At 29.5% G+C, this 25,240-nt stretch overlaps 3 protein-coding genes across 4 annotated transcripts in view; 2 read left to right on the top strand and 1 right to left on the bottom strand.

The window, feature by feature from the left end:
• The first annotated feature begins 487 nt into the window (after positions 1-487).
• Positions 488-4,789, top strand: LOC109173206 (actin-related protein 6). Of its 2 annotated transcripts, none has more exons than XM_019322505.1 (9): positions 488-837; positions 1,347-2,038; positions 2,901-3,132; positions 3,210-3,273; positions 3,563-3,647; positions 3,731-3,781; positions 3,890-3,952; positions 4,042-4,297; positions 4,381-4,789. In XM_019322505.1, the coding sequence occupies exons 2-8, from the start codon at positions 1,350-1,352 to the stop codon at positions 4,169-4,171; spliced, it is 1,314 nt and encodes a 437-aa protein (XP_019178050.1). In that variant the 5' UTR covers positions 488-837; positions 1,347-1,349; the 3' UTR covers positions 4,172-4,297; positions 4,381-4,789. The 2 variants fall into 2 exon arrangements, with proteins under 2 accessions (XP_019178050.1, XP_019178049.1); XM_019322504.1 differs by having other exon boundaries at positions 4,378-4,789.
• A 6,601-nt stretch (positions 4,790-11,390) lies between these two features.
• LOC109173183 (tetraspanin-8-like) overlaps positions 11,391-25,240 on the bottom strand; it is a 24,238-nt gene continuing 10,388 nt past the window's right edge. The window contains exon 3 of the mRNA XM_019322461.1: positions 11,391-11,409. The gene's annotated coding sequence lies outside the window, so the exon portion shown is untranslated. The remainder of the gene's footprint in view (positions 11,410-25,240) is intronic.
• LOC109173054 (WAT1-related protein At4g30420-like) lies at positions 14,632-16,844 on the top strand. The gene is made up of 5 exons (XM_019322314.1): positions 14,632-14,829; positions 15,397-15,467; positions 15,561-15,677; positions 16,070-16,310; positions 16,674-16,844. Exons 1-5 carry the CDS (start codon positions 14,650-14,652, stop codon positions 16,842-16,844), a joined length of 780 nt encoding a protein of 259 aa, XP_019177859.1. The 5' UTR covers positions 14,632-14,649.

Genomic DNA, 25,240 nt, shown 5'->3' with positions numbered 1-25,240 from the left:
TTAGTTTTTTTTTTTTTTTTTTGGGGGGGGGGGGGGGGTGTAATTGATGTCTTTTTAGTGAATATATTCAATATTGATATAATAAATCTATACTCATATTTTATACATTGATATCAATTTAGAGTTTAATGATTTTTGTAGACTTTTTAATATAAAAAAGTTTTTAAAAATCTATAAATATTTGTCTTATGAATTTTTATAGACTCGGTACAAAATTGATGAAAGTTTAAAAAATTGTAAAATAATTTAGAAAGATTATACAAAAGTCATTTAAAATCATCACTTTAAAAGAAAAAATACTATATATACTTCCATTTTGTATTCTCAAATATAAAATTTTGATATAGAGATTCACATATAAAAAAATAATTTATCAAAATCTACCATAGACTAAAATTTAGGGAGTAAGATTCGGAATTACATATACTAGAACTCCTTAAAAGTGTATGTAAGTCTATATTGAATACACTATACTTGCTGTTTCACTCCTTAATTCCTTACCCAGAAACATTTCAACTTCAGACCAAAATCAAAAACCCTAACCCTCCACTCTCACACCACCGTGACAGCGACGACAGCTTTCCTTTCCGCTCCTCTCTTCTTCGACGGCGTTTGGCAGCGTCCTTTCCTTTCATCTTCTCTCATCTCTTCTTTGACGGCGGTAGCTTTGCTCTCGTATCAATGGCGGCAGCTTTGTTCTCGTAACGACAGCGTCGGCGTTGTTCTACGGCGGCTCGTTGACCGCTTTTCGGCGCGGTGACTGGATGGCGTTTCCCTCGGCCACAAGCTTTGTTAGTCTGGCCAATTGACGGTGAATCGACGGCACGATAAAGAGCGGTATTTCCTCTTCCATTTGTAGGTGTTTTAAGATGAAAAAAGTAAAAATTGTAGTGCCATTGTATTTATTTATTTTGTATCCAATTGTAATTAAAAGCTACATTTATAATGAACTATTGATTTTTTTTTTTTAATTGTTAGTTGTATGCTGTGATTAAAGGTTACATTGAAAATAGATGGTTGTTTTCTTTCAATTCATTATACTGATGAGAGGGTCTGCTATTTCAATTTGAAGTACTTTGTATAAATGAGCATAAAAACGATACTTGTACTACTGTTTTAATAGAAATCAGTAGTATAAGTATTGTTTTTCTTGTATACGGATTCGAAATATGCCAATTTATTTATTTCTTGGGAATACATAAAATGGGAAGTGAAGTCCTGTTTTGACTAGAAACAGTAAAATCATTGTAGTTTTTCATATTTGCATCCATAGTTAAAAAATGTTCATAAATTAGTCTCTCTCACCCAAAAGGTTCACATTCAGGTCTATGTCTCATTCTGTGCAGGTCATGTCGAACGTGGTGGTTGTAGACAATGGTGGTGGCCTAATCAAGGCAGGAATTGGTGGCGAGAGAGACCCTGCTGCTGTAGTTCCTAACTGCATGGGCCGCCCACTTTCATCGAAGAAGTGGCTCATCGCAGACCAACTCCTTGGCCCAGATGCTGATCTCACCTCGGCCACTGCCCGCCGTCCAATTGACCGTGGCCATGTAATTAACCCTGACCTCCAATCCTCAATCTGGTCCCACATCTTCACCACCCTCAAAGTCACCCCCTCACAATCTTCCCTCCTCCTCACTGAACCCCTATTCACCCTTCCATCTATCCAACGCTCCATAGATGAAATTATCTTTGAAGAGTTCAACTTCCGGGGACTATTCGTGGCAGATTCTCCTTCTTTGGTCCATCTCTATGAGGCTTCCCGTAGACCCTATGGGCTTGTTTCGAAGGCCCAATGTAGCCTCGTTGTGGACTCTGGGTTCTCCTTCACCCATGCTGCTCCAGTTTTCCAGAACTTCACTCTCAACTATGGGGTTAAAAGGTTGGATCTTGGGGGAAAGGCTCTGAGTAATTACTTGAAGGAGCTGGTGAGTTATAGAAGTGTGAATCTCATGGATGAAAGCTTTCTTATGGATGATGTTAAAGAGAAGCTCTGCTTTGTTTCTTTGAATGTTGCCAGAGATTTGCAAATTGCTAGGTTTGTGTTTCTAAAACTTTTATGTTTATTATTATTATATAATTATTATATAATAATATTTTAAAAAAGTTTCTTTAATTAGCTAAGTGGTAATAATTTCTATGAAATGGTAAGGAACAAAAAAGATTCATGTTTCCCGGGGGGCTTGGGGGGGGGGGGGGAGCTGGGGGTGGGATTGAACAAGAGAATTGGAATTACTTGATTAAACTTTTTAATTTTCTTACAGTTTATATTTATATTAGTTGCATAGAATGTACATATACGGATTATTTTTTTTATTCATTTAATGAATTAAGTTGTACAAAATATTGGACTGAAAAAAAAAATAAAGCTGTTGAATTCTGTAGTTTCTATCCTTGTTGCATTAGTCATGTAGTTTCCAAAAGGAGAAGGGTTTTTATGGTTTATTATGAAGTAATTTTTATACATTTTATCTGAGTAGTCTGCAACTGAACTTGCACAAGTTTAAGAACTGGTAAGAACCAGAGGCAAAATGTGCGTTTGAAAGTACATTAAGGAGACATCAAACCAGATATTAATATTAGTTTTGCCTTGCCCGCTTTAAAGGAGGAACGAAACAAAATCTTTCTCAGTCATGGTGTTCTGGAGTCCTGAATAAATTACACTAATGAGGTAAAATGAGTAATGGTGATATTGAACTTTGAAGGATGCATTATATGCCATCATATTCATTTATGGTTAGGCTGATTGGTTTTCCTCTCTTAATAGCTGGCTGCTAATAACCAATTTATAGATGTTTTTTTCTTCCTTAGCATGTGGCTGATATTTTTCTTGCAAATAAGTTGCATTTTGCTCAATCTTAGACTTAAATAGTTAATGGTTATTCCCATCAATCCTACAGGAAGCCAGGCAGGGATAATTTGTTCAGATGCACGTATGTACTCCCTGATGGTGTTACATATACAAAGGGTTTTGTAAAAGAACCAGAGGAAGCAAAAAGATATATGAGTCTCTATGATCCAAGTCCACTTCAAGCAACAGAAACCCAAAATAGTGTGGAACATGGAAAGAATAATGATGACCCTGATAATCGAAAAAGGATTGATGTGTCAAAAGTTGACTTGACAAAAAATGTAATATTTGGTATCATGAATTTGTTTGTCTTGATATTTGAACTTATTAATGATTTTTCTCTTTATTCTTTAAACAGGAATTTAGCTTGACAAATGAGCGATTCCTTGTCCCTGAGATGATTTTCCGTCCAGCAGACTTGGGTGTGTATAAAAATCTATATTTTAAACTTTTGTTGAACTATTGAATTTAACATGGGAAGCATTTACTTCAATAGTCAAATTTATCTTCTAAGAAATTTATAAATGGTTGAGGTTTTGACGTTTTGTTGTGTCATTATTTTAAGTCCTAGTTGGAAGGTTTTGTGAAGTGTTTTTTTGCATTGGTTTTGTGGTTTAGCAAATGAGTGTGTGTCAATAAATGTTCCCTTGGGGGTTGTTTCAACTTCTATGTTTAAATTCTTTAATACCTAAAGGTTCTGGTCATTTGCAGGAATGAACCAGACTGGACTTGCAGAGTGCATTGTTCGAGCTGTCAATTCCTGTCATTCTTATCTTCACCCTGTGCTCTATGAGAGGTAATGTGCATGTCCTAGCATTTTAAAGCTGCTAGTATTGTGATTTTATTGTCTCTGACTGTTAGTGTCTTCGGTTTGATTAGCATCATTTTGACCGGTGGAAGTACACTATTTCCTCGGTTTGCTGAAAGACTGTAAGTTTTGCTCTCTTTGCAGGTCTTTTTTTTTTTTTTTAAATAAATAAATTTATCTTATTTGATGCTTTATCTGGGAGTTGATTTAAATGCTTTATTTAATTGTAGAGAAAATGACCTTCGCCCTCTTGTCCCTGATAAATATCGTGTGAAGATTACAACACAAGAAGAGTAAATTCTTCTCCCCTTAAAACAAAAACTATAGACAAGCTTTTTTGCTTCTGCAACTAACATTACTCTTTTTTTCTTTGCTTATATAGTCCTATACTTGGTGTATGGCGTGGTGGATCACTTTTGGCATCAAGTCCTGATTTTGAAACGATGTGTGTAACCAAGGCTGAGTATGAAGAACTCGGATCCGCACGCTGTCGTCAGAGATTCTTCCACTAGATTGCGTTTATTACTTGAAAATACTAGTTTGAGGTGGTTGCCCTATCTACCATCTGGTCTACTGAAATTTCCTGAGCGGTGAAGGTGAAATTTGGTCTACAAATATATCACCAATGCCCAACCACAGTAAGTTTGTTGCGTTGTCTAATTATTCTTGCTTTGAAATAGGCACCTTCATGTAAGATTCTGTTATCAATTTTGAACAGCAGAGAGGAGTGTTCAGTGGTCAAAGTACTCCCGTGCAAAAATTGCTTAGCTCAGTCTCTCTGATGCTTTGGTAATGTATTCAATCTCTCGGATGCTTTGGTAATGTACCGAGTCAGAAAGGAGCCAAGGAGACGATGGCCCTTTGGGGGGTGTGTTGACAAAAGCTCAAATGTTTAATGGTTAGCAATAGGGCTGTTAGTAACTTTTATAGTTGCATAATTGCTCCAGTAATCAGATTGTGAGTTGTGTGAATAGGGCTGGAGTGGTTTGTATAGTCATACTTTGGAAGAGATCATTTGCCCTTTTTTCATCTGTACAGGTACACTTGCTGGAGACTCTTATTGCCTCCGGATCCCAAATTGGGAATGTTTTAAAAGGAAAAACTACTTTGAGAGTTTGAGGACTTTTAAATCTTCTCCTAATATTTCTTCTAACAATCCTTCTACTCTTTTTAAAGTTATTATTTGCTCTATAAAGTAAGTTTACTTTAAATTGTAATAACACTAACCACCCTTTATACATTTAAAATTAAATATTAACGGAGTAAAATGTAATAACACTAACAACACTGTTTTGGAGTATTATGCTGTGCAACCATGTGCGCCATGCAATGTGCACACGGAATTAAATTTATAATTTTTATATTATAGATTCATAATTTCTATACTATAGATTCATAATTTTTATATTATTAATTCATAATTTCTATACTATAGATTCATAATTTTTATACTGTAGATTCATAATTTCTAAATTGTAGATTCATAATATCTGTACTGTAAATTTATAATTTTTATATTGTAGATTCATAATTTTTAAACTATATAGTTATCAAATTATGAATAGATTCATAATTTCTATACTATAGATTCATAATTTTTATATTATTAATTCATAATTTCTATACTATAGATTCATAATTTTTATACTGTAGATTCATAATTTCTAAATTGTAGATTCATAATATCTGTACTGTAAATTTATAATTTTTATATTGTAGATTCATAATTTTTAAACTATATAGTTATCAAATTATGAATATATAGTTCAGTGATTTGAAATTATGAATCTAATTCTGTGTGCACCATGTATGATGCACATGGTTGTACAACATAATTTGCCCACCGTTTTCAGCATAATTTGCCCACTGTTTTTCTTTTGATCGGAAAATGATTTCCGTTGAATTCGATTTTTCAAACTCTTCCAAATACTGAACTCGAAAAATGATTTTCAAAAAACATTTACTGGATTTCCAAATACAGCTTTAAAATGAACTGAAAAAATAATTTATATCAAATATAATGAATTTACTAAAAATAAATTTATAAGGCAAAAAAAAAAAAATAAAATAAAAATTTATAGTTAAGTTCACATTATAAGTACAACCTCGAAGAACATACATGATATAGTTTACCAATTTGTGGTGCGCGTGGCAGGAAACAGCGAGTCCACATGAAAGCCGCCCTCTGATCTGCAACAAGTTTGCTGCAATCGCCACATGTGATACGATGCTATATATTATTATATCCAAGAAAACAACAAAAATTCAATGATTTATGCCTTTAAGACATATCATGAATACATGCAATAAACCAACAAAGATTCGATATGATGCCAATGTTGGACCGGGTACAGATCCCCAATCAAATATATTATTCATAACTACCATGCAATCAAAACAAATATATAAACAAACAAAACAAATTCACTTGCGTGACATGCATGAATATATTCAATTTATAAAGCATAAATATTTCTCAAATTTAAATGTTAATGGTCAAAAGTTTTATAAAAATATGTTACTAAATGCCATGGTGAATCGTTTTTTAAAAATGTTTTTAGGTGATGAGAAAAACCTCAGTCCTATTCGAGTGTGAGATAAATTGTAGTAAAAAATTATGTGTATTGAGTTTGATTGTGACGATATAAAAAAGAATTGAATTTGTGACCTTCAGGTAAGAGAATTATACTATATGAGAGTATATATGTTGAAAGAGATTTTATGTGTATTGATTATGCAATGATATTTGCAGGTATATATAAGGAGCATGTATACATTCTAATAGGAATACAAACCCTACTAGGAATAAGGAAATACGATCAAACTCAATCACTTGATAGATGGTAAATTTCTTATTTCTTATACAAATAATAATATTTCTAATACTTCCCCTTATGCTAAATTAAGGATAGTGAGAAGTAATACGAAGCTTGTCACGTAACACGTGGAAACCTGAGAAAGTCAGAATTTTGATGAAAATATTAGCTATTTTATACTTAGTGAGGATGGAGTTTACTTGTAATTGTTTGGAGGTAACTTTGTTCTGAACATAGTGATAGTCAATCTCAACATATTTATTGATTCGTTAATAAAAAATAGTATTAACACACAAATAGGTAGCTCTCAAGTTAGCAACTTGCAGGAACAACCAATTCATTAAGAAGATCAGAGATGCTAAGTTAGTTACCTTAGCTTAGCTACACCATTAGTTACAACTTTGTACTTTAATTTAGTAAAACGAATACCACAGGTCCACAATTAAGAGTAGGGATGGCAACGGGGCGGGGCGGGGGCGGGGAGTATACTCCCCGTCCCCGTCCCCGTCCCCATCCCCAGCGGGGAATTAAAAATAGTCCCCATCCCCGTCCCCGCGGGGAATTTGGCGGGGACGGAGATTCCCCGTCCTCGATCAATTCTTAGTTAAAATATAAAATTAGTGTAATTTTTAATTTTAAAATAAAAATTTAAATCTTAATTTTAAAAAAAATTATATATATATATATATATATATATATATATATATATATATATTACATAATGCTACGGTACACAGTAGCAATGCTACTGTACACAGTAGCATTAAGTAATATATATATACTATTATAACTAAAATAAGTAGTATTAGCAATGTACTGTGTACCGTAGCATTATGTAATATATATATATATATATATATATATATATATATATATATATATATAATTTATTTTAGTTATAATAATTATTCGGGGACGGGGCGGGGCGGGGAGGGGTATCCCCGTCCCCATCCCCGTCCCCGCCGGGGAATTCAAAAATTTCCCATCCCAGTCCCCGATCCCCGAAATTTTTCCCCATCCCCGTCCCCATCCCCTACGGGGCCGGGGATCCCCGACGGGGACGGGGCATATTGCCATCCCTAATTAAGAATACGGAGTACCTTTAACATACCAAAGCAATCTCTTCATTAAAAGCCAATGATCATAAGTAAGAGCATGCATATTTGGAAGAGTGTATATGTTGGCATAGTTTATTTATTGCAAGTTAATAGATTACCATATATATCTATTCAGGTCATGTTAATCCATGTACGTAATTTGTAACTTATTATTCTATCGTGTTATATTAACACATTTTATATTGGGATTCAAATTTGTTATATAGGTTTATTAAACTTAACTAGTCTATTTATATATGAGCTCAAACCCATTAGTCACCTATTTAAACAACTAGTTTTTTACGCGCAATGCGCGATTGGGATAATGTCCAATGCTTTTTTTTTTTTTTTTTTTTAAATAAGTACTTTAAAGTATATTAAGGCAGGATTATATTGAAATTGTTCATGTATAGATAATTGAAGATTGAATTTGCGTATTTAAATAGGTAATTTTTCTCCCAAAGGTTGAGTCCCCAACCCCAAGTGCCCCCCACACTCCGACCCGACAGAGCATTGTGGGAAGTTGTAAATCACGGTGACTCAATGGTTCAGCAGACAGGGCCAAATGCTGATACGCACACGGAATCTGCCCACTTTGGACATAATTCTCGCACTGCCGCCGCTGAGGTTCAAACCTTGGTCTCTTCTTCCAAATACTACCCACTAAACCATTGAGCTAAGCCCGTGCGGGTTAAATAAGTAATTCTAAGTTTACAAATGCAAGATAATATAGTCAAGATTGATTATAATTGTCAATAAAATAATTGTATAGGTATGGTTGAAACCAAATACGGGACATAAAGGAGAACAAATAAAAATTAGAGCATAAAATATTAAATATATACTAATATTGTTTGAGGAGATTCCGACATTAGGATTTGTGGTTAAGTTCTATTAAGACTTTAATATTAGAATTAGATTAATGGTGTAGTTATAATTCTATATTAGACTTTAATATTAGAATTAGACTAACGGTGAATTAACGGAAAAGTTAAATGGATAATCATATAATTAAGGATAAATTAGAAAATCTTAAAAGAAAAAAATTAAAACATGAACAATATAAACCATTCATTTGATTTAATAATTTGGCGGTCATTTTTTCTACCCAATGTTAATAAACAAATAAATTCATTGTCAAACAAGGACATTGCGAGGTAGTTCTCACTTCAATTTATTCTGTGATTTGAATACTCTCTTTGTTACAAAATCTCTCAAGTAGTTAATATGGTTGGCTTTATTAATTATATTTTTTTAATTTTTTCATGGTATTAATAAAATACTTGGTAAATAAATATATAGCATTATTTTGTATTATAACTTTGATATTTAATTAGAAAAATAGTGCACAAAAAAGATAATAGATAATGTAGTGAATATAATCAATTGATGAATTTGAATGTAAAATTTTTTACATTTGAGAAAAATAAAGACAATATAACTAATGAAAATATTTCTTTTAATTAATTTATTGATAATTAATAATTTTTTTTCACTGAATAAAGACATTGTAAGGATAATGTAGCGAATATAATCAATTAATAAATTTGAATATAAAGAATTTTTATATTGAAGAAAAATAAAGACAATATAACTAATAAAATTATTTCTCTTATTTAATTTATTGATAATGAATAATTTTTTTTTTGAATAAAGGCATTGTGGACACATAATTCTAAATTAAAAAATGCATATGTATTATTTTTTGTTGTAACTACTAAATTATTATTTATATCATTATGTCAACTTTGATTGGGATGAGGTTCGAACCTAAGACATTTTTTTTTTTATTGAAATCAATGAGTAAGTTAACGGTGAACTAACGGCAATTCTTAAAATTTTAACGGAATTAGTTACGGTGTGTGGGTATTTTAGGAAATTTTAGTGTAAAATTTAAATCTGATTAATCTTTTAATCAATCTGAGCCATTCATTTGATTAAAATCTGTGACCACCATTTTTTCTACCCATTATAGGCCTATCTCTTGGGCTCTTATTAATATATATATATATATATATATATATATATATATATATATATCTACTATACTAATAAGAGCCCAAGAGAGTTAGGCCTATAATGGGTAGAAAAAATGGCGGTCACAGATTTTAATCAAATGAATGGCTTAGATTGATTAGAAGATTGATAAGATTTAAATTTTACACTAAAATACCCACACACCGTTACTAATTCCGTTAAAATTTTAAGAATTGCCGTTAGTTCACCGTTATCTTACTCATTGATTTCAATAAAAAAAAAAAAAAGGTCTTAGGTTCGAACCCCATCCCAATCAAAGTTGGCATAATTAGTACTCTATTTTACTCTTATTAAATTATATAAATAATAATTTAGTAGCTACAACAAAAAATTATAGATATGCATTTCTTTAATTTAGAATTATGTGTCCACAATGCCTTTATTCAAAAAAAATTATTCATTATCAATAAATTAAATAAGAGAAATAATTGTATTAGTTATATTGTCTTTATTTTTCTACAATATAAAAATTCTTTATATTCAAATTTATTAATTGATTATATTCGCTACATTGTCCTTACAATGTCTTAATTCAGTGAAAAAAAATTATTCATTATCAATAAATTAATTAAGAGAAATATTTTCATTAGTTATATTGTCTTTATTTTTCTCAAATGTAAAAATTTTTACATTCAAATTCATCAATTGATTATATTCACTACATTGTCTATTATCTTTTTTTTTTGCACTATTTTTCTAATTAAATATCAAAGTTATAATACAAAATAATGCTATATATTTATTTACCAAGTATTTTATTAATACCATGAAAAAATTAAAAAAATATATAATTAATAAAGCCAACCATATTAACTACTCGAGAGATTTTGTGACAAAAAGAGTATTCAAATCACACAACAAATTGAAGTGAGAACTACCTTGCAATGTCCTTGTTTGACAATCAGCAATTAGCACGCGGATTATATTAGCGGATTTGACCAACGAATTTATTTAATTATTAACATTGGGTAGAAAAAATGACCGCCAAATTATTAAATCAAATGAATGGTTCAAATTGTTCAGGTTTTAATTTTTTTTAAAAAAATTTTTCTAATTTATCCTTAATTATATGATTATCCATTTAACTTTTTCGTTAAATACCATTAATTCACCGTTAGTCTAATTATAATATTAACGTCTAATATAGAATTATAATTACACCATTAATCTAATTCTAATATTAAAGTCTTAATAGAACTTAACCACAAATCCTAATGTCGAAATCTCCTCAAACAATATTAGTATATATTTAATATTTTATGCCCTAATTTTTATTTGTTCTCCCTTATGTCCCGTATTTGGTTTCAACCATACCTATACAATTATTTTATTGACAATTATAATCAATCTTGACTATATTATCTTGCATTTGTAAACTTAGAATTACTTATTTAACCCGCACGGGCTTAGCTCAATGGTTTAGTGGGCAGTATTTGGGAGAAGAGACCAAGGTTTGAACCTCGGCGGCGGCAGTGCGGGAATTATGTCCAAAGTGGGCAGATTCCTTGTTCGCACCGACATTTGGTCCTGTCTGCTGAACCATTGAGTCACCGTGATTTACAACTTCCTACAATGCTCTGTCGGGTCAGAGTGTGGGGGGCCCTTGGGGTAGGGGACTCAACCTTTGGGAGAAGAATTACCTATTTAAATACGCAAATTCAACCTTCAATTATCTATGCATGAACAATTTCAATATAATCTTGCCTTAATATACTTTAAAGTACTTATTTAAAAAAAAAAAACATTGGGCATTATCCCAATCGCGCAATGGGCGTAAAAAACTAGTATATATATATATATAGTAGATACGGAGTATAATTTAAACATGACATGAAGATGAACATAAAATACGAACTGAATTATTAGCCATTAGGTCTAGTTGAAAATAGCTATATTTCTAAAGTCCATAGTGTTCTGAATAGGCTTATTCGGGGGAAGCCGGGGAACCACAAACCTTTGAGGGATGTTCCAATTATGTCCAAATCATTTAAAATGGATAATTTAATACCAAACTTTTAGAATATTAGTAGACTTTTAATTATTTCTTTAACATAAATTTTAAAATTAATGACTTGAATTGACTTACAAATTTGTTATTATCTACTATCTACTATATTAATAAGAGCCCAAGAGAGTTAGGCCTATAATGAGTAGAAAAAATGGCGGTCAAACTTTTTTTATCAAATGAATGGCTCAGATTGATCAGATTTTAATTTTTCCTTAAGATTTCCTAATTTATTCTTAATGAATATGATTATCCGTTAACTTTTTCATTAATTTCTGTTAGTTCACCGTTAACTTACTCATTGATTTTATCAAGAAAGATCTTAGGTTCGAACCACATCCCAATCAAAGTTGGCATAATTAGTACTCTATTTTACTCTTATTAAATTAAAATAATAATTTAGTAGCTACAACAAAAAAAATACATATGCATTTCTTTAATTTAGAATTATGTGTCTACAATGTCTTTATTAAAAAAAAATTATTCATTATCAATAAATTAAATAAGAGAAATAATTTCATTAGTTATATTGTATTTATTTTTCTCGAATATAAAAGTTCTTTACATTCAAATTCATCAATTGATTATATTCGCTACATTGTTCCTACAATGTCTTTATTAAAAAAATTATTCATTATCAATAAATTAATTAAGAGAAATAATTTTATTAGTTATATTGTCTTTATATTTCTTCAATGTAAAAATTGTTTACATCCAAATTTATCAATTGATTATATTCACTACATTATCTATTATCTTTTTTTTGTGCACTATTTTTTTAATTAAATATCAAAGTTATAATACAAAATAATACTATATATTTATTTACCAAGTATTTTATTAATACCATGAAAAAATTTAAAAATACATAATTAATACAACCAATCATATTAACTACTTGAGAGATTTGTTGGCAAAGAGAGTATTCAAATCACACAACAAATTGAAGTGAGAACTACCTCGCAATATCCTTGTTTGACAATCAGCAGTTAGCGGTTAGCGTTAGTGGATTATATTAGCGAATTTGACCAGCGAATTATATCAACGGTTGGTAAAAAGATATTTTAAAAAATTAGTTGTTTAGATTAACATGTAATATGACCTAAGGGTATACGTAATAATAATAATAATAATAATAATAATAATAATAATAATAATAATAATAATAATAATAATAATAATAATAATAGTAATAATAATAATAATAATAATTGTTTTAATATATATATATATATATATATATATATATATATATATAATTAAGCAATCATATTAACTACTTGGGGGATTTATTGACAAAAGAGTATTCAAATCACACAACAAATTGAAGTGGGAAACTATCTCGCAATGTCCTCGTTTGACAATATTAGCTCTTCAATATTAGTATATATTTAATATTTTATGCCCTAATTTTTATTTGTTCTCCCTTTTGTCCCGTATTTAGTTTCAACCATACCTATACAATTATTTTATTGACAATTATAATCAATCTTGACTATATTATCTTGCATTTGTAAATTTAGAATTGCCTATTTAAATATGCAAATTTAACATTCAATTATCTATGCATGAACAATTCCAATATAATCTTGTCTTGATATACTTTAAAGTACTTATTTAAAAAAAAAAAAAAACATTGGGCATTATTCCAATCGCGCAATGTGCGTAAAAAACTAGCATACATAATAAGAATGACTGTTTTTGCTCAGTTGAGAATAACATAAAATTATTATGCATAAAAATTATATTAAAATTGATATAACATATCCTATACAATTATTAGGAGTCACGTGCCAACTTGAAAACAATGGGAGTATTTGCATGGTTTATTGATCTTTTGATGATATCCCCTCCCAGTTCTCGAAACTCCGATCTCGTTTTCGTCTCTGATTTGTCTACATCCCTGGCGGGTAAATGAAAATTGTCCCCATCCTCGTATTCGCGGAAAATTATTACGTCCATACAATTATTCAAATTATTTCAGTTCATAGATTATTACACATATAAAATTATGCTAATGATTATTTTTGAATAAAATTTTAATAATTATGGTAATTAATAAATAAATTCACACATTATACTTTTATTAATCTGTTTTTTTTTTTTTTTTTTTTTTTTTTTTTTTTTTTTTTATATTTGCTGTGGAAATTAATGGTACACATATTACAGACATAATTAAAGAAAATTAAACACACACATATTACAGACATAATTAAAAGAAATTAAACGTACACATATTACGTACATATTTAAACGGACGTCATAATTAGCATAATATTAATTAAACGTACACATATTACATCCATATTTAATTTAAACAGACATCATAATTAGCATAATTAATTAATTATCATATAGTAATCATAATAAAATGATCTCATTTTTATTTGAATTAATGATAAATTTTCCTGCCCATATATATAGGAAATTAAACATACACATATTACGGTGTGTAATTAAAAAAAAAAAAACATAAGCATATTACGTCCATATTTAAACAGACATCATAATCATAATTAGCATAATATTAATTAAATGTACATATATTACATCCATATTTAAACGGATGTCATAATTAGCATAATTAATTAATTACGATATAGTAATCATAATAAAACCACCTCATTTTTATTGAAATTAATGAGAAATCTTCCTGCCCACATAAGAAATTAAACATACACATGTTACGGTGGGTAACTAAAGGCAAATAATTTTCTTTTTTTCTTCTAAGAATTGGCGGGTATAAAATTAAATATTTGTATTTAAAAATCTATCGTCTAAGAGTTGGGATTGCATCATGTAGATCATCACAAACACATCTGGGCTGAATTGGATGTATCCGAGCTAGGGACAGCTTGTATATATATATATATATATATATATATATATATATATATATATATATATATATATATATATATATATATATATATATATATATATATATATAGAGAGAGAGAGAGAGAGAGAGAGAGAGAGAGAGAGAGAGAGAGAGAGAGTAAGAGCTAGTCTAATCATCCAAAGGGAAAAGGCAAATGGGTTTGGAAAATCACAAGCCTACAATTGCCATGGTTGGCTTGCAATGCATGTATGCAGGGGTCAATCTCTCCATTAGAGCTTCTCTTTTACAAGGGATGAGCTCTATGGTCTTTGTGGTTTATAGGCAAGCCATAGCCTTCTTGCTCATTGCCCCTGTTGCATACATTTCTTCAAGGTATACTATGACCAACTAATATGAGAAAGGTTACCGCACTCACGGTCACGAGTTCGACTGTCAGCTCTGGACAACTTAGACTGGTTTACTTCCTTATAGTCCTTTTCCGGCTAGGGTCATATATAAGACGGAGTTTACTCAGTGCATACTTTCTAGTAGTTGTTGTAGGTTTCCCTCATCACCACAAAAAAGTATACTACTTTTGTGCCCCAGAACATAGCTCAGAGGTCGAAATTAAATGTTAAGTGTGGGTGTAGTGACCCAACAAATACTCAAGTTCGAATCTTCATTAGGGAAGGAACTCAGATTTAGGATAAAAAACAAGTACTCAATCCCTGCCTTACTGAGGCACATCCCGCAATTTATCACCTCTTACCATCCCTACGACAGGGGTGAGTGGCCCAAGGTTTCAGATTTAAACCTAAGTATACTACTTTTGTTGTATCATATCATTCAAGATGGGGATTTTACTTGCTTGCATTTCTAAACACCAAGAGGTAATTAAAATGATAATGAACAATTTTGTTAATAATTAACCTTAATTTGTCTCTATATATGTATCTGATACAGGAGGAACACAAGTTCTTGTCGCATGGGATGGAAGAGCTTTTGGTTAATTTTTTTGTTGGCACTCATAGGGTAAGTAAATTAATTGATAATAATATATATTTCTTTTTTTCTCCACTGTCAAATAAATTCAATATTAATTTGATAAATATGATATTTTGGCAGTATAACAATCAGTCAGAACATTTATTTTGAGGGTATATACTTGGCCTCATCGTCAACCGCAAGTGCAACAGGAAATCTTGTTCCTGCTATCACCTTCCTAGTGGCATGGCCCATAGGGTAAGCATTTTAGCATGTAATTACCATATTTACTTCTAATTAAATTGAATTTGGAGTATAAAATTGGTGTAAAGTGCATCTAGAAAAGCTATTGGAACTGTTAAAATGTTGCACCACTCTAATTTTAATCCCTTCACCAATATATATAATTGGTTAAGTGTAAAATTATAAGACTTTTTTTAATAGATAATCAATCAAACACAACTTAGGTTAGGCTGAGGTTGGTGAAGGGCCAAGTCCAGCCAACACCCTACCTCTTAAAAATGTAGCGATATATAAAGAAATAAAATTGTGTCTTTGCTGTGAACTATAGCTTTTGGCGCATGGAGTGATAAGCTATAGCTATAGTGTTAAGTAGTATTATTAAATTTGTGATTATATATATGTATTAGATTAGAGAAAGTGCAAATGGGAAGTGTGAGAAGCATGGCAAAGATCTTTGGCACACTGATATGTGCAGTTGGAGCAATTTGCATGGCATTTGTGAAAGGGCCAAAGCTATTGAATGCAGAATTGATAGTAGCATTTGATGGGATGATGGGAGGAGGTGATGAGATTTGGACTTCTTGGTTGCTTGGTTGTTTATTGCTCATTGGAAGCACAATTTGCTGGTCATTTTGGCTTGTTTTGCAGGTATTTATTATTATCATTATCACAAATATACATACATATATATATATATTATTAAATCTCTAACCCTAAGGGCCCTCCACACTCCGACCCGACAGAGCATTTGAGATGATGTAAATCACGGTGAGTCAATGGCTCAGCAGACTGGGCCAAATGCCGGAGGGATCTGCCCACTTTGGGCATAATCCCTACACGTACTGCTGTTGCCCGCTGCCGAGATTCAAACATTGGTCTCTTCCCCCAAATACTGCCTACTAAACAAGTGAAGTAAACCCGTGCGGGGAAGATTACCTTAGATCTTAATATCAATTATTAGAGGTTAATTAACTTAGCTAAATTAATTATGGGCATATAAATATGGAATAGGTGGCAGCTTCTGAATGTTACCCAGATCATCTATCCTTAACAGCCTGGCTATGCTTCATTGCAGCAGTGCAATCTGCAATTCTCACATTCTTCATAGAACCTGATCCCAGTGTTTGGAAATTAGATTCAAATCTTCAACTTATTTCCTGCCTCTACACAGTAAGTATATAATTAATCCAGTTAACTTTATTTTCTCAACACAATTATTTTAATTATTGTGGTATCTGTTATAGTTTATAATTTGTCAAAAAAATTAGAGTTTGACCTTCAATTTTCAAATCGAACAAAGTTTCAAGCAATTTGACTATTCGGGTTCGACTGGACTCGTTCACATAGTACACAACATTCATAGCGAGAGACCACTCGAAGAATAATTTTTCTTTAAAAGTTCATTATTGTTTTAACTAATTATTGGTTTGATAATTATATGGTTACTATTAATTGTTAATTACATTGGCATTTTTTATATAAATTATTTAAAATATGTAGAATAATGTAAAATGTTGATAATTAAATTTAAATAAAATAACAGCATCTTATAAATAAATGACCAAATTTGAAATCCATCAATGATTACTAAATGATATGATAATAATAATAATAATAACCCAAAGAATTATATAGTTTGGGAAATCATTATATTGTGTTGGTATTCGTAAAATAAGACAAATTATTATGTGGCGCTTGGGTTCAAAATACAAAATTTACATATTGAATGTTTATAATTTTATAAAAATTAAATTGTGTATGTAAATTTTTAATATTTAATATATAAATTATGTATTTTGAACTCAAATTCACTTTAGGACGTGAACACTGGTCCATGGTATAAGTATAACAACCGGTAAAATAAACTGCAGGGATTAGCATCAGCCGTATCATTCTTTGGGCAAGTATGGTGCATATCAAGAAGGGGCCCACTCTTCGCAGCAATGTTCAATCCTTTATGCACCGTCCTTGTAACTGTCTACGCCTCTCTCTTTATGCATGAAGAATTGTACGCTGGCAGGTATATTATATAACTCTAAAACATAATAATATTTATAATACTTTTTTCATCTTGAAATTATTTAATTAGTATTTAAGATTTCATAAAGTTTCAATTCAATTATATTCTCCTAATCGTTACTAGTGTATATCATTGCTAGTACAGTAGTACTTGTATATTTTCATTCTTTGGATCACTCTCTATTTTTAATTTTTTTTTTTTTTAAATTTACTGTATACTAGTAGATTTTACCATGAGTTAATTATATTAAAAATGATAAAAAAAAAATAGTTCACAAAATTGATGGTACAAAATTGAAAATATATAAGCCCTGTTTGGTAACATAGTTAGTTTATCAGTCAATTTTGGCTTATTTGACCACTATTAGCTGTTTGACTTGATTGGTTAAACAATCAATATGAGTGTTTCATTAATTAGCTTTTTGGAACAACTTATTATTTCAAAATGATAAAATTAAAAAAAAAAAAACTGCTTAAAACAATTTTTTCGAACAGTTTTTTGATAAAGTTAAGTCATTTTGCATTTAATTAGATATCAGCTAACAGCTAATTTACCAAACACTTTACTACAATCAACGAATGTTATCAACTAGTCAAACTCACTAATCCAATCAGCTAACAACTATTTATCATACACCGCATAATTTTTTTCACTGTAAATTTTGAAGTGAAGGATCGTTATTTTCTTTCACAGCTTGGCAGGAGCGGTTGCTGTAATAGTTGGGCTATATGTGGTACTCTGGGGAAAAGCCGAGGACCATGGTGCAAATAAATTACAGGATGACCAAAAAGAAATTATTACAATTATTTGTGAATCTTCAGATTTGGAAAATTGTAATGTTGACTTGAATCAATCCCTTTTGGCTAACAGTAATTAATAGGGATATGTTGTAATTGGGTGCTTGTTAGCCCTTAACTCTTAACTGATGATGAACTTATGTATAATAAATAATATTGAATGTAGAATGAAAGAAGACAGAGACAATAGAATATAGCTAGATAATCAGATTTCATTCATCAGCTTATCCTATCACATTTGTGTGCTTTGAATATATTTATTAGATTATATGCTTGTTAGATATATGGTTTGGTATGAAATCTCAGAAAAATGCAACACAGTTGCCTTCAAATTGTTTATATTATATGATAATCTTGATCCAGATCTTGGTATCTAGCTCATCCCCACCGACGATCAATGTCCAATCTTAAGACCTTTTGCCCCGCCAATATACTTCGCCAGATGAAACTAGGATTCCCCCCTACTTTCGCCTCCATGAAGTCGTTGTTGGGATAGTATTTCGCCTTTAACAGCTTGTCAACCAGTGTTTCAGGATGTATTAACAAATGCCACTTGGGTATAAAGATTTTTGAAATTCATGCAATAAAGCAATGTGTGTTTTTCTTAGACCACTTGGGCATTAGCTCTTTGTTTTGACCTCTTGATGCCAAATTTCAACTGGTTATATTTTGCTTTACCTCCACTATCTTATATGGGGATAATAAAGTTTGTCTTATACCAATTTTAAGTGGATATATTTAAAAGGATAGTGGACAAGTTATATAAATATTCAACCCACGTATGCTCTAGAAGAGTCACCAGATTATTTTATAAAATTCTAATGACGATAATCCTAAAGATTGTAATGTATCCCTCTCTACACTATTGAAACAATGGCTTTACTTTAAGCTATCTTCAGGAGGAGACGAAAAGTACATTTACTCGAATCAATCTTGTAAATTGGGTCTTAAAAGGATTAACAGTTGTACTTTTACAACATATACATACCATGTACTCTTTTCCTCACTAAGTTTTTTCCCATTGAGTTTTTCTAGTGTGGGTTTTAACGAAGCATGAGTATGATATAGTAATGTCAATGGAAAAAGTTGCAAAATAAATGCTTAAGTAGACAAACCCCAAAGTCCTGAAGATTATGCCTTGAAGGCTTATGGTTGTACTCTTCTCCCTTAACTAAGTTTTCCCCACATGATTTTCTTTAAGTTAAGGTTTTTAATGAGACAATCAGTACACTATATGGTTTTACAAATATCATGTACTCTTTTCTTCAACTAGGTTTTTCCCACGCGATTTTCCTAGTGAAGTTTTCAACGAGGCATGAATGTATTCAAATATACTATATACCTTCTACTCTTTTCTTGTTTAAGTTTTTTCCCACAGATTTTTCCTATCACGTTTTTAATGAAGCAAGATCATGGACAAATAATGTCCAAAGGGGAGTGTTATAAACCTTATTTAATATGAACATTATTTCTATTGATTATGTAACGGTCAGGAGATTAATGACTTTACTATGTCTTCCGTTATATATATATATATATATATATATATATATATATATATATATATGTATGTATGTATATGTGTGTGTGTGTGTGTGTGTTATAATAAAATTTCTTACTCTTCTCCATATTATCTTGTTTCTATTTTTCATCTCTATTTACTGCTTGCAATTTACCGGTTAGGAGCTAATCGGCCAAACAGACACAATTATAACAAGAAAATCATTTTAGAATATTATTGTTTTTAGATAAACTTTTGAATAAAGTTGAAAATTAGTTTCCATCCGTATCTGGTCGTGGTTTGCATTTGGACTTCTTGATTGATGTAAATTTGAATTTTGGAGTTCATAATATTCTTTTAACTTCAAAACTTTTTACATTTGGTGAGCTCATTTTAACTAGAAATTGTTAGGAATAAGGCTCAAATAAATTACCGAATTACACATGAAAATTCAATTGAGTTATCCAACTCAAAAATTATAATTGGATCCCTGAACATTTTAAAATTATGCAATTAAACTAAAATTGACATGTTCTTCACGTTATTGTTGATGTCTCAGTCACTCTATTAAAAAAATACTATTTTAAATTTATTTTACTAAATTTAAATTAAAAAAAAAGTTAAAAAAAAAAAAAAACAAAACAAAACAAAAACACACACCTTTGTCTCTGCCTGAGGGACATGTCAATGTTGGTTTAATTGCATAATTTTAAACTATTCAGGAACTTAATTAATTGTAGTTTTTTTTTTTTTTTTTTTTTTTTTTTTTTTTTTTTAAGTTTGATGACTCAATTATATTTGTATGTAGCTTGGTGACCTATTTGAGCCTTAGTCCAAATTATTAAGTAACTAAAATTTCAATTTTGTAGTTATTGACTTGAGACATTTAGTTAAAAGCAAAAGTTTAAAATGTTACAAGTTAAAAGGTGAAAGTTAAAATCTATTGAAGTTAGATGGCTTAAAGTTAAAAATGATTAGTAAAATTAGTTGTCAAGTAAACTAATATTTGTATTTAAAAAAATTAAAAAAATAAAAAAAAAATAAAAACCCACAAAATGACATTTATGAAAACATTATTGATTTTATTTTTTAAAATGGAGAAGAATCGACAAACATAAAAATATAATAATTCTTTCATGGCATTATAATTAAATAATTGTTATAAATAAAAAGATTTATGGTGGACATTAATAAGAGCTTTGTAATGTCTGTAACAGATGTAATTATTTATCATTATTGTATGCCTTTATTATACCATATATATGTGTGTGTGTGTCCTTAATTGTTCGTATACATCTAATTCGTTTCATTGAGGATTGCTACGAGCTAACGGGCGACATTCTTATTACAACACACTATCAACACACTCTTTCAATAAATGGTATGTATTTACTGATTAACGTTCAGTTGTTCAAGTTGCCTAAATATGCATAATTGTATTTTGAGATTATATATATATATATATATATATATATATATATATATATATATATATATTGTTTTCAGAATCCAGAATATGGGTGTGAATATAAATGTTAGCTGATTTGGTTAGTGTGTTTGACAAGTTGATAGCGCAGCATTAGTTGATTGTAGAAAAATATTTCGTAAATTAGATGTTAGCTATTAGCTGATTACATACAAAATGACTTTCTCAAAAAGCTGATCGAAAAAAGCTATTCTGAACAACTTTTTAAATTTTAGCATTTTGGAGCAATAATTAAGTTGTTACAAAAAGCTAATTAATCAAACACTAATATTGATTGTTAACCAAGTCAAACAGTTAATAATTGCTAAATAAGTCAAAATTAACTAATAGGCTAAATATTTACTAAACAACGCCAAAATCAAGTCCTCATAGTTATGTAAGAATTCAAAAAATAAAAAAAAATAAGAACTATTTTCTACATCACAAAATAAAAATTTTAAAATATTACTTTCCAACCTAAAAAGGAAATATGCATTTAAAGTTTCTCTTGGTAAAAGATTAATTCAATTTTAAAAAAAAAATAGATTACCATATCTTTTCAGGTCATGTTAATCCATGTATGTAATTTGCAGTACCCATTTTTAGATTTTTGTGGCTCTGTTTGGGTAAATAAATGAGGCCCTATCAAATCAAAATCTTTAAAACTAATACCATAAATTAGTTCTGTTCGGTTATTATTATTGTTATTATTGTTATTATTATTATTATTATTATTATGCAATAAATTACAATTATAACAATAATAATAATAATAATGTTGTGCGCAAACTCGCAATGCAAAAGGATTTTAAAAGATAAGGAGATATCTAAAGCTAGAGCAACATGCAAGTTTTGAACCTTGGACCTTCAAGTTGAAATTGAAATTGGAATACTATAAACACATATTCCTACTATTTCTTCATGGAGCCTTTCAAGTTTACTTGAAAACTTTTAGTATTTATTTCTAAACTAGGTAGGTAAAAATGAAATATTGGGCCTCTAAAATTTGAGGCCTTGTGCGGTAGCACAGCTTGCACAGCCCCCATCGTTATGATGTGAGCACGTGCTCACCTTGCATGGTGCGCACAAATCTATATCCATAATTTTTATATTTTAAATTCATAATTTTTATACTGTAGATCCATAATTTGTAGATGAATGGATGTTTTTGCAAGAATAACTAACATTAAATTATTATGCATAAAAATCTATACTATATATAAAAACAAAATCCTGAAATTTTAACTTCCCGCCCAATTCCTAAAAAATCTCTCTTCCTAATAAAATATATTGATTTCTACTTTCACATTCGTACAATAATTCTGCGTTAAAATTATATTCTAATATTATAAAATAGTGTAATACAATCTATACTATATATAAAAACAAAATCCTGAAATTTTAACTTCCCACCCAATTCCTAAAAAATCTCTCTTCCTAATAAAATATATTGATTTCTACTTTTCCCATTCCTACAATAATTCTGCGTTAAAATTCTATTCTAATATTATAAAATAGTGTAATACAATCTATACTATATATATAAAAATAAAATCCTGAAATTTTAACTTTTCGCCCAATTCCTAAAAAACTCTCTTCCTAATAAAATATATTGATTTCTACTTTCCTATTCGTACAATAATTCTGGGTTAAAAATTCTATTCTAAAATTATAAAATAATGTAATTCCATTCCCTTTGCACATCTAATCTATACTATCTATACTATATATAATAACAAAATCCTGAAATTTTAACTTCTCGCCTAATTCCTTAAAAATCTCTGTTCCCAATAAAATATATTGATTTCTACTTTTCGATTCGTACAATAATTCTAGGTTAAAAATTCTATTCTAAAATTATAAAATAATGTAATACAATTCCCTTTGCACATCTAATCTATATCTATACTATATATAATAACAAAATCCTGAAATTTTAACTTCCCGCCTAATTCCTAAAAAATCTCTGTTCTCAATAAAATATATTGATTTCTACTTTTCGATTCGTACAATAATTCTGGGTTAAAAACTCTATTCTAAAATTATAAAATAATGTAATATAATTCCCTTTGCACATCTAATCTATATCTATATTGTATATAATAACAAAATTCTTAAATTTTAAATTCACGCCTAATTCCTAAAAATCTCTGTTTCCAATAAAATATATTGATTTCTACTTTTCCATTCGTACAATAATTATGTGTTAAAAATTATATTCTACAATTATAAAATAATGTAATACAATTCTCTTTACACATCTAATCTATACTATATCTATACTATATATATATAATAACAAAATCCTGAAATTTTAACTTCCCGCCCAATTCCTAAAAAAATCCTTGTTCCCAATAATAATTCCGGGTTAAAATTCTATTATAAAATTATAAAATAATGTAATACAATTCCCTTTGCACATCTAATCTATACTATATATAATAACAAAATCCTGAAATTTTAATTTCCCGCCCAATTCCTAAAAAATCTCTGTTCCCAATAAAATATATTGATTTCAGTTTCTCATCCCGTTTTGGCCCACCAATTTCTAAAAAAAAAAATGCTTTATTATATAGTTTGTAAGAAAAAATTATGAGAACCTTATGTTTTATTAATGAATTTTCAAAATTTTTAATTTAAAAATTGTCCCATGCGTTATTTAATAATCTCTCTTTATAATTGGTTAAATTATTTAATTTTGGTAAATTAGGGAATAATTAATGATGGTAATAGAAATCCTAGAAGAATATAGAATTGAAGAATATTTAATTATTGTGACTCACGAAATACGATACAAGAATATTTAATTATGATTATATTGTTATTGTTTGCCTTACGGCCATTATATATACTAACAAAACTTGAAAAGAAACTAATAATAATTATAATATAAGTGATAAAAATAATATCTTAATATAATTAAGTGTTAATAATAATAGTAAAAATATTAACGTAAGAATTATAACATAGAATAACTCGTAATAATTAATAACTATAGTCTGGGATTAAATTTAGAATTGTCAGGAAACATATGCGACCTCTGGTGAAATTAACTCTTAAATAATTATATATCGATTTAAATATTCTTAATATATTACAACAACTCCATTTTGTGCATCGCACGGGTGAAAATACTAGTTATATTAAAATTGATATAACATATATATCCTATACAATTATTAGGAGTCACGTGCCAACTTGAAAACAATGGGAGTATTTGCGTGGTTTATTGAGCTTTTGATAATACACCTCACTCAGTAGTAGGCACCGGAAGCTTCAGTGCTGAAGCTTTATCACATGACTGAACTTCAGATTATTGCGGTGCAATACGATATATTCAAAGAAAATACAATATGAGCAACACTTTGTTTTTTAATTAGATTGATTTGATGTAAATAAAAATTAATTTAAGTGTGGTACGAGTTTAAAAGTGTCTCCTACTATCAGAATTAGCTTAGAACACTTTGTGGTCTAACAAAATGAAATAGAAAATATAACATTTGTATAAATTGAGGTGGTGTTTGGCTGATGGATTTTTGCACTCCACTAAAAAAAAAAAAAATACCGTTGAAAAAATTTAAAAAAAAAATCATTCTCCATGTATTAAATATGAAATTTATATATATATATATATATATATATATATATATATAATTAATTAATTAATTATTTATTTATTTATTTATTTATTTATATTTTGATTCCAATTTTTATTTACTACCCAACAAAGTAACTTCTCATACTTAAACCTATTATTATCATTTCCAAATATTTAATTCACATTACCATTTCGAT

Source organism: Ipomoea nil, unplaced genomic scaffold (assembly GCF_001879475.1).
Source record: "Ipomoea nil cultivar Tokyo-kokei standard unplaced genomic scaffold, Asagao_1.1 scaffold0465, whole genome shotgun sequence".
Taxonomy (NCBI): Eukaryota; Viridiplantae; Streptophyta; class Magnoliopsida; order Solanales; family Convolvulaceae; genus Ipomoea; species Ipomoea nil.
This window is presented reverse-complemented; position numbering and strand designations above follow the sequence as displayed.

Coding starts and splice junctions, on each gene's coding strand:
- LOC109173054 (XM_019322314.1), top strand. CDS start 14,650: ATGGGTTTGGAAAATCACAAGCCTACAATTGCCATGGTTGGCTTGCAA. Junction 14,830..15,396: donor TTGCATACATTTCTTCAAGG/TATACTATGACC, acceptor TGTATCTGATAC/AGGAGGAACACAAGTTCTTG. Junction 16,311..16,673: donor CATTTTGGCTTGTTTTGCAG/GTATTTATTATT, acceptor AATATGGAATAG/GTGGCAGCTTCTGAATGTTA.
- LOC109173206 (XM_019322505.1), top strand. CDS start 1,350: ATGTCGAACGTGGTGGTTGTAGACAATGGTGGTGGCCTAATCAAGGCA. Junction 3,648..3,730: donor CACCCTGTGCTCTATGAGAG/GTAATGTGCATG, acceptor CGGTTTGATTAG/CATCATTTTGACCGGTGGAA. Junction 3,782..3,889: donor CCTCGGTTTGCTGAAAGACT/GTAAGTTTTGCT, acceptor ATTTAATTGTAG/AGAAAATGACCTTCGCCCTC.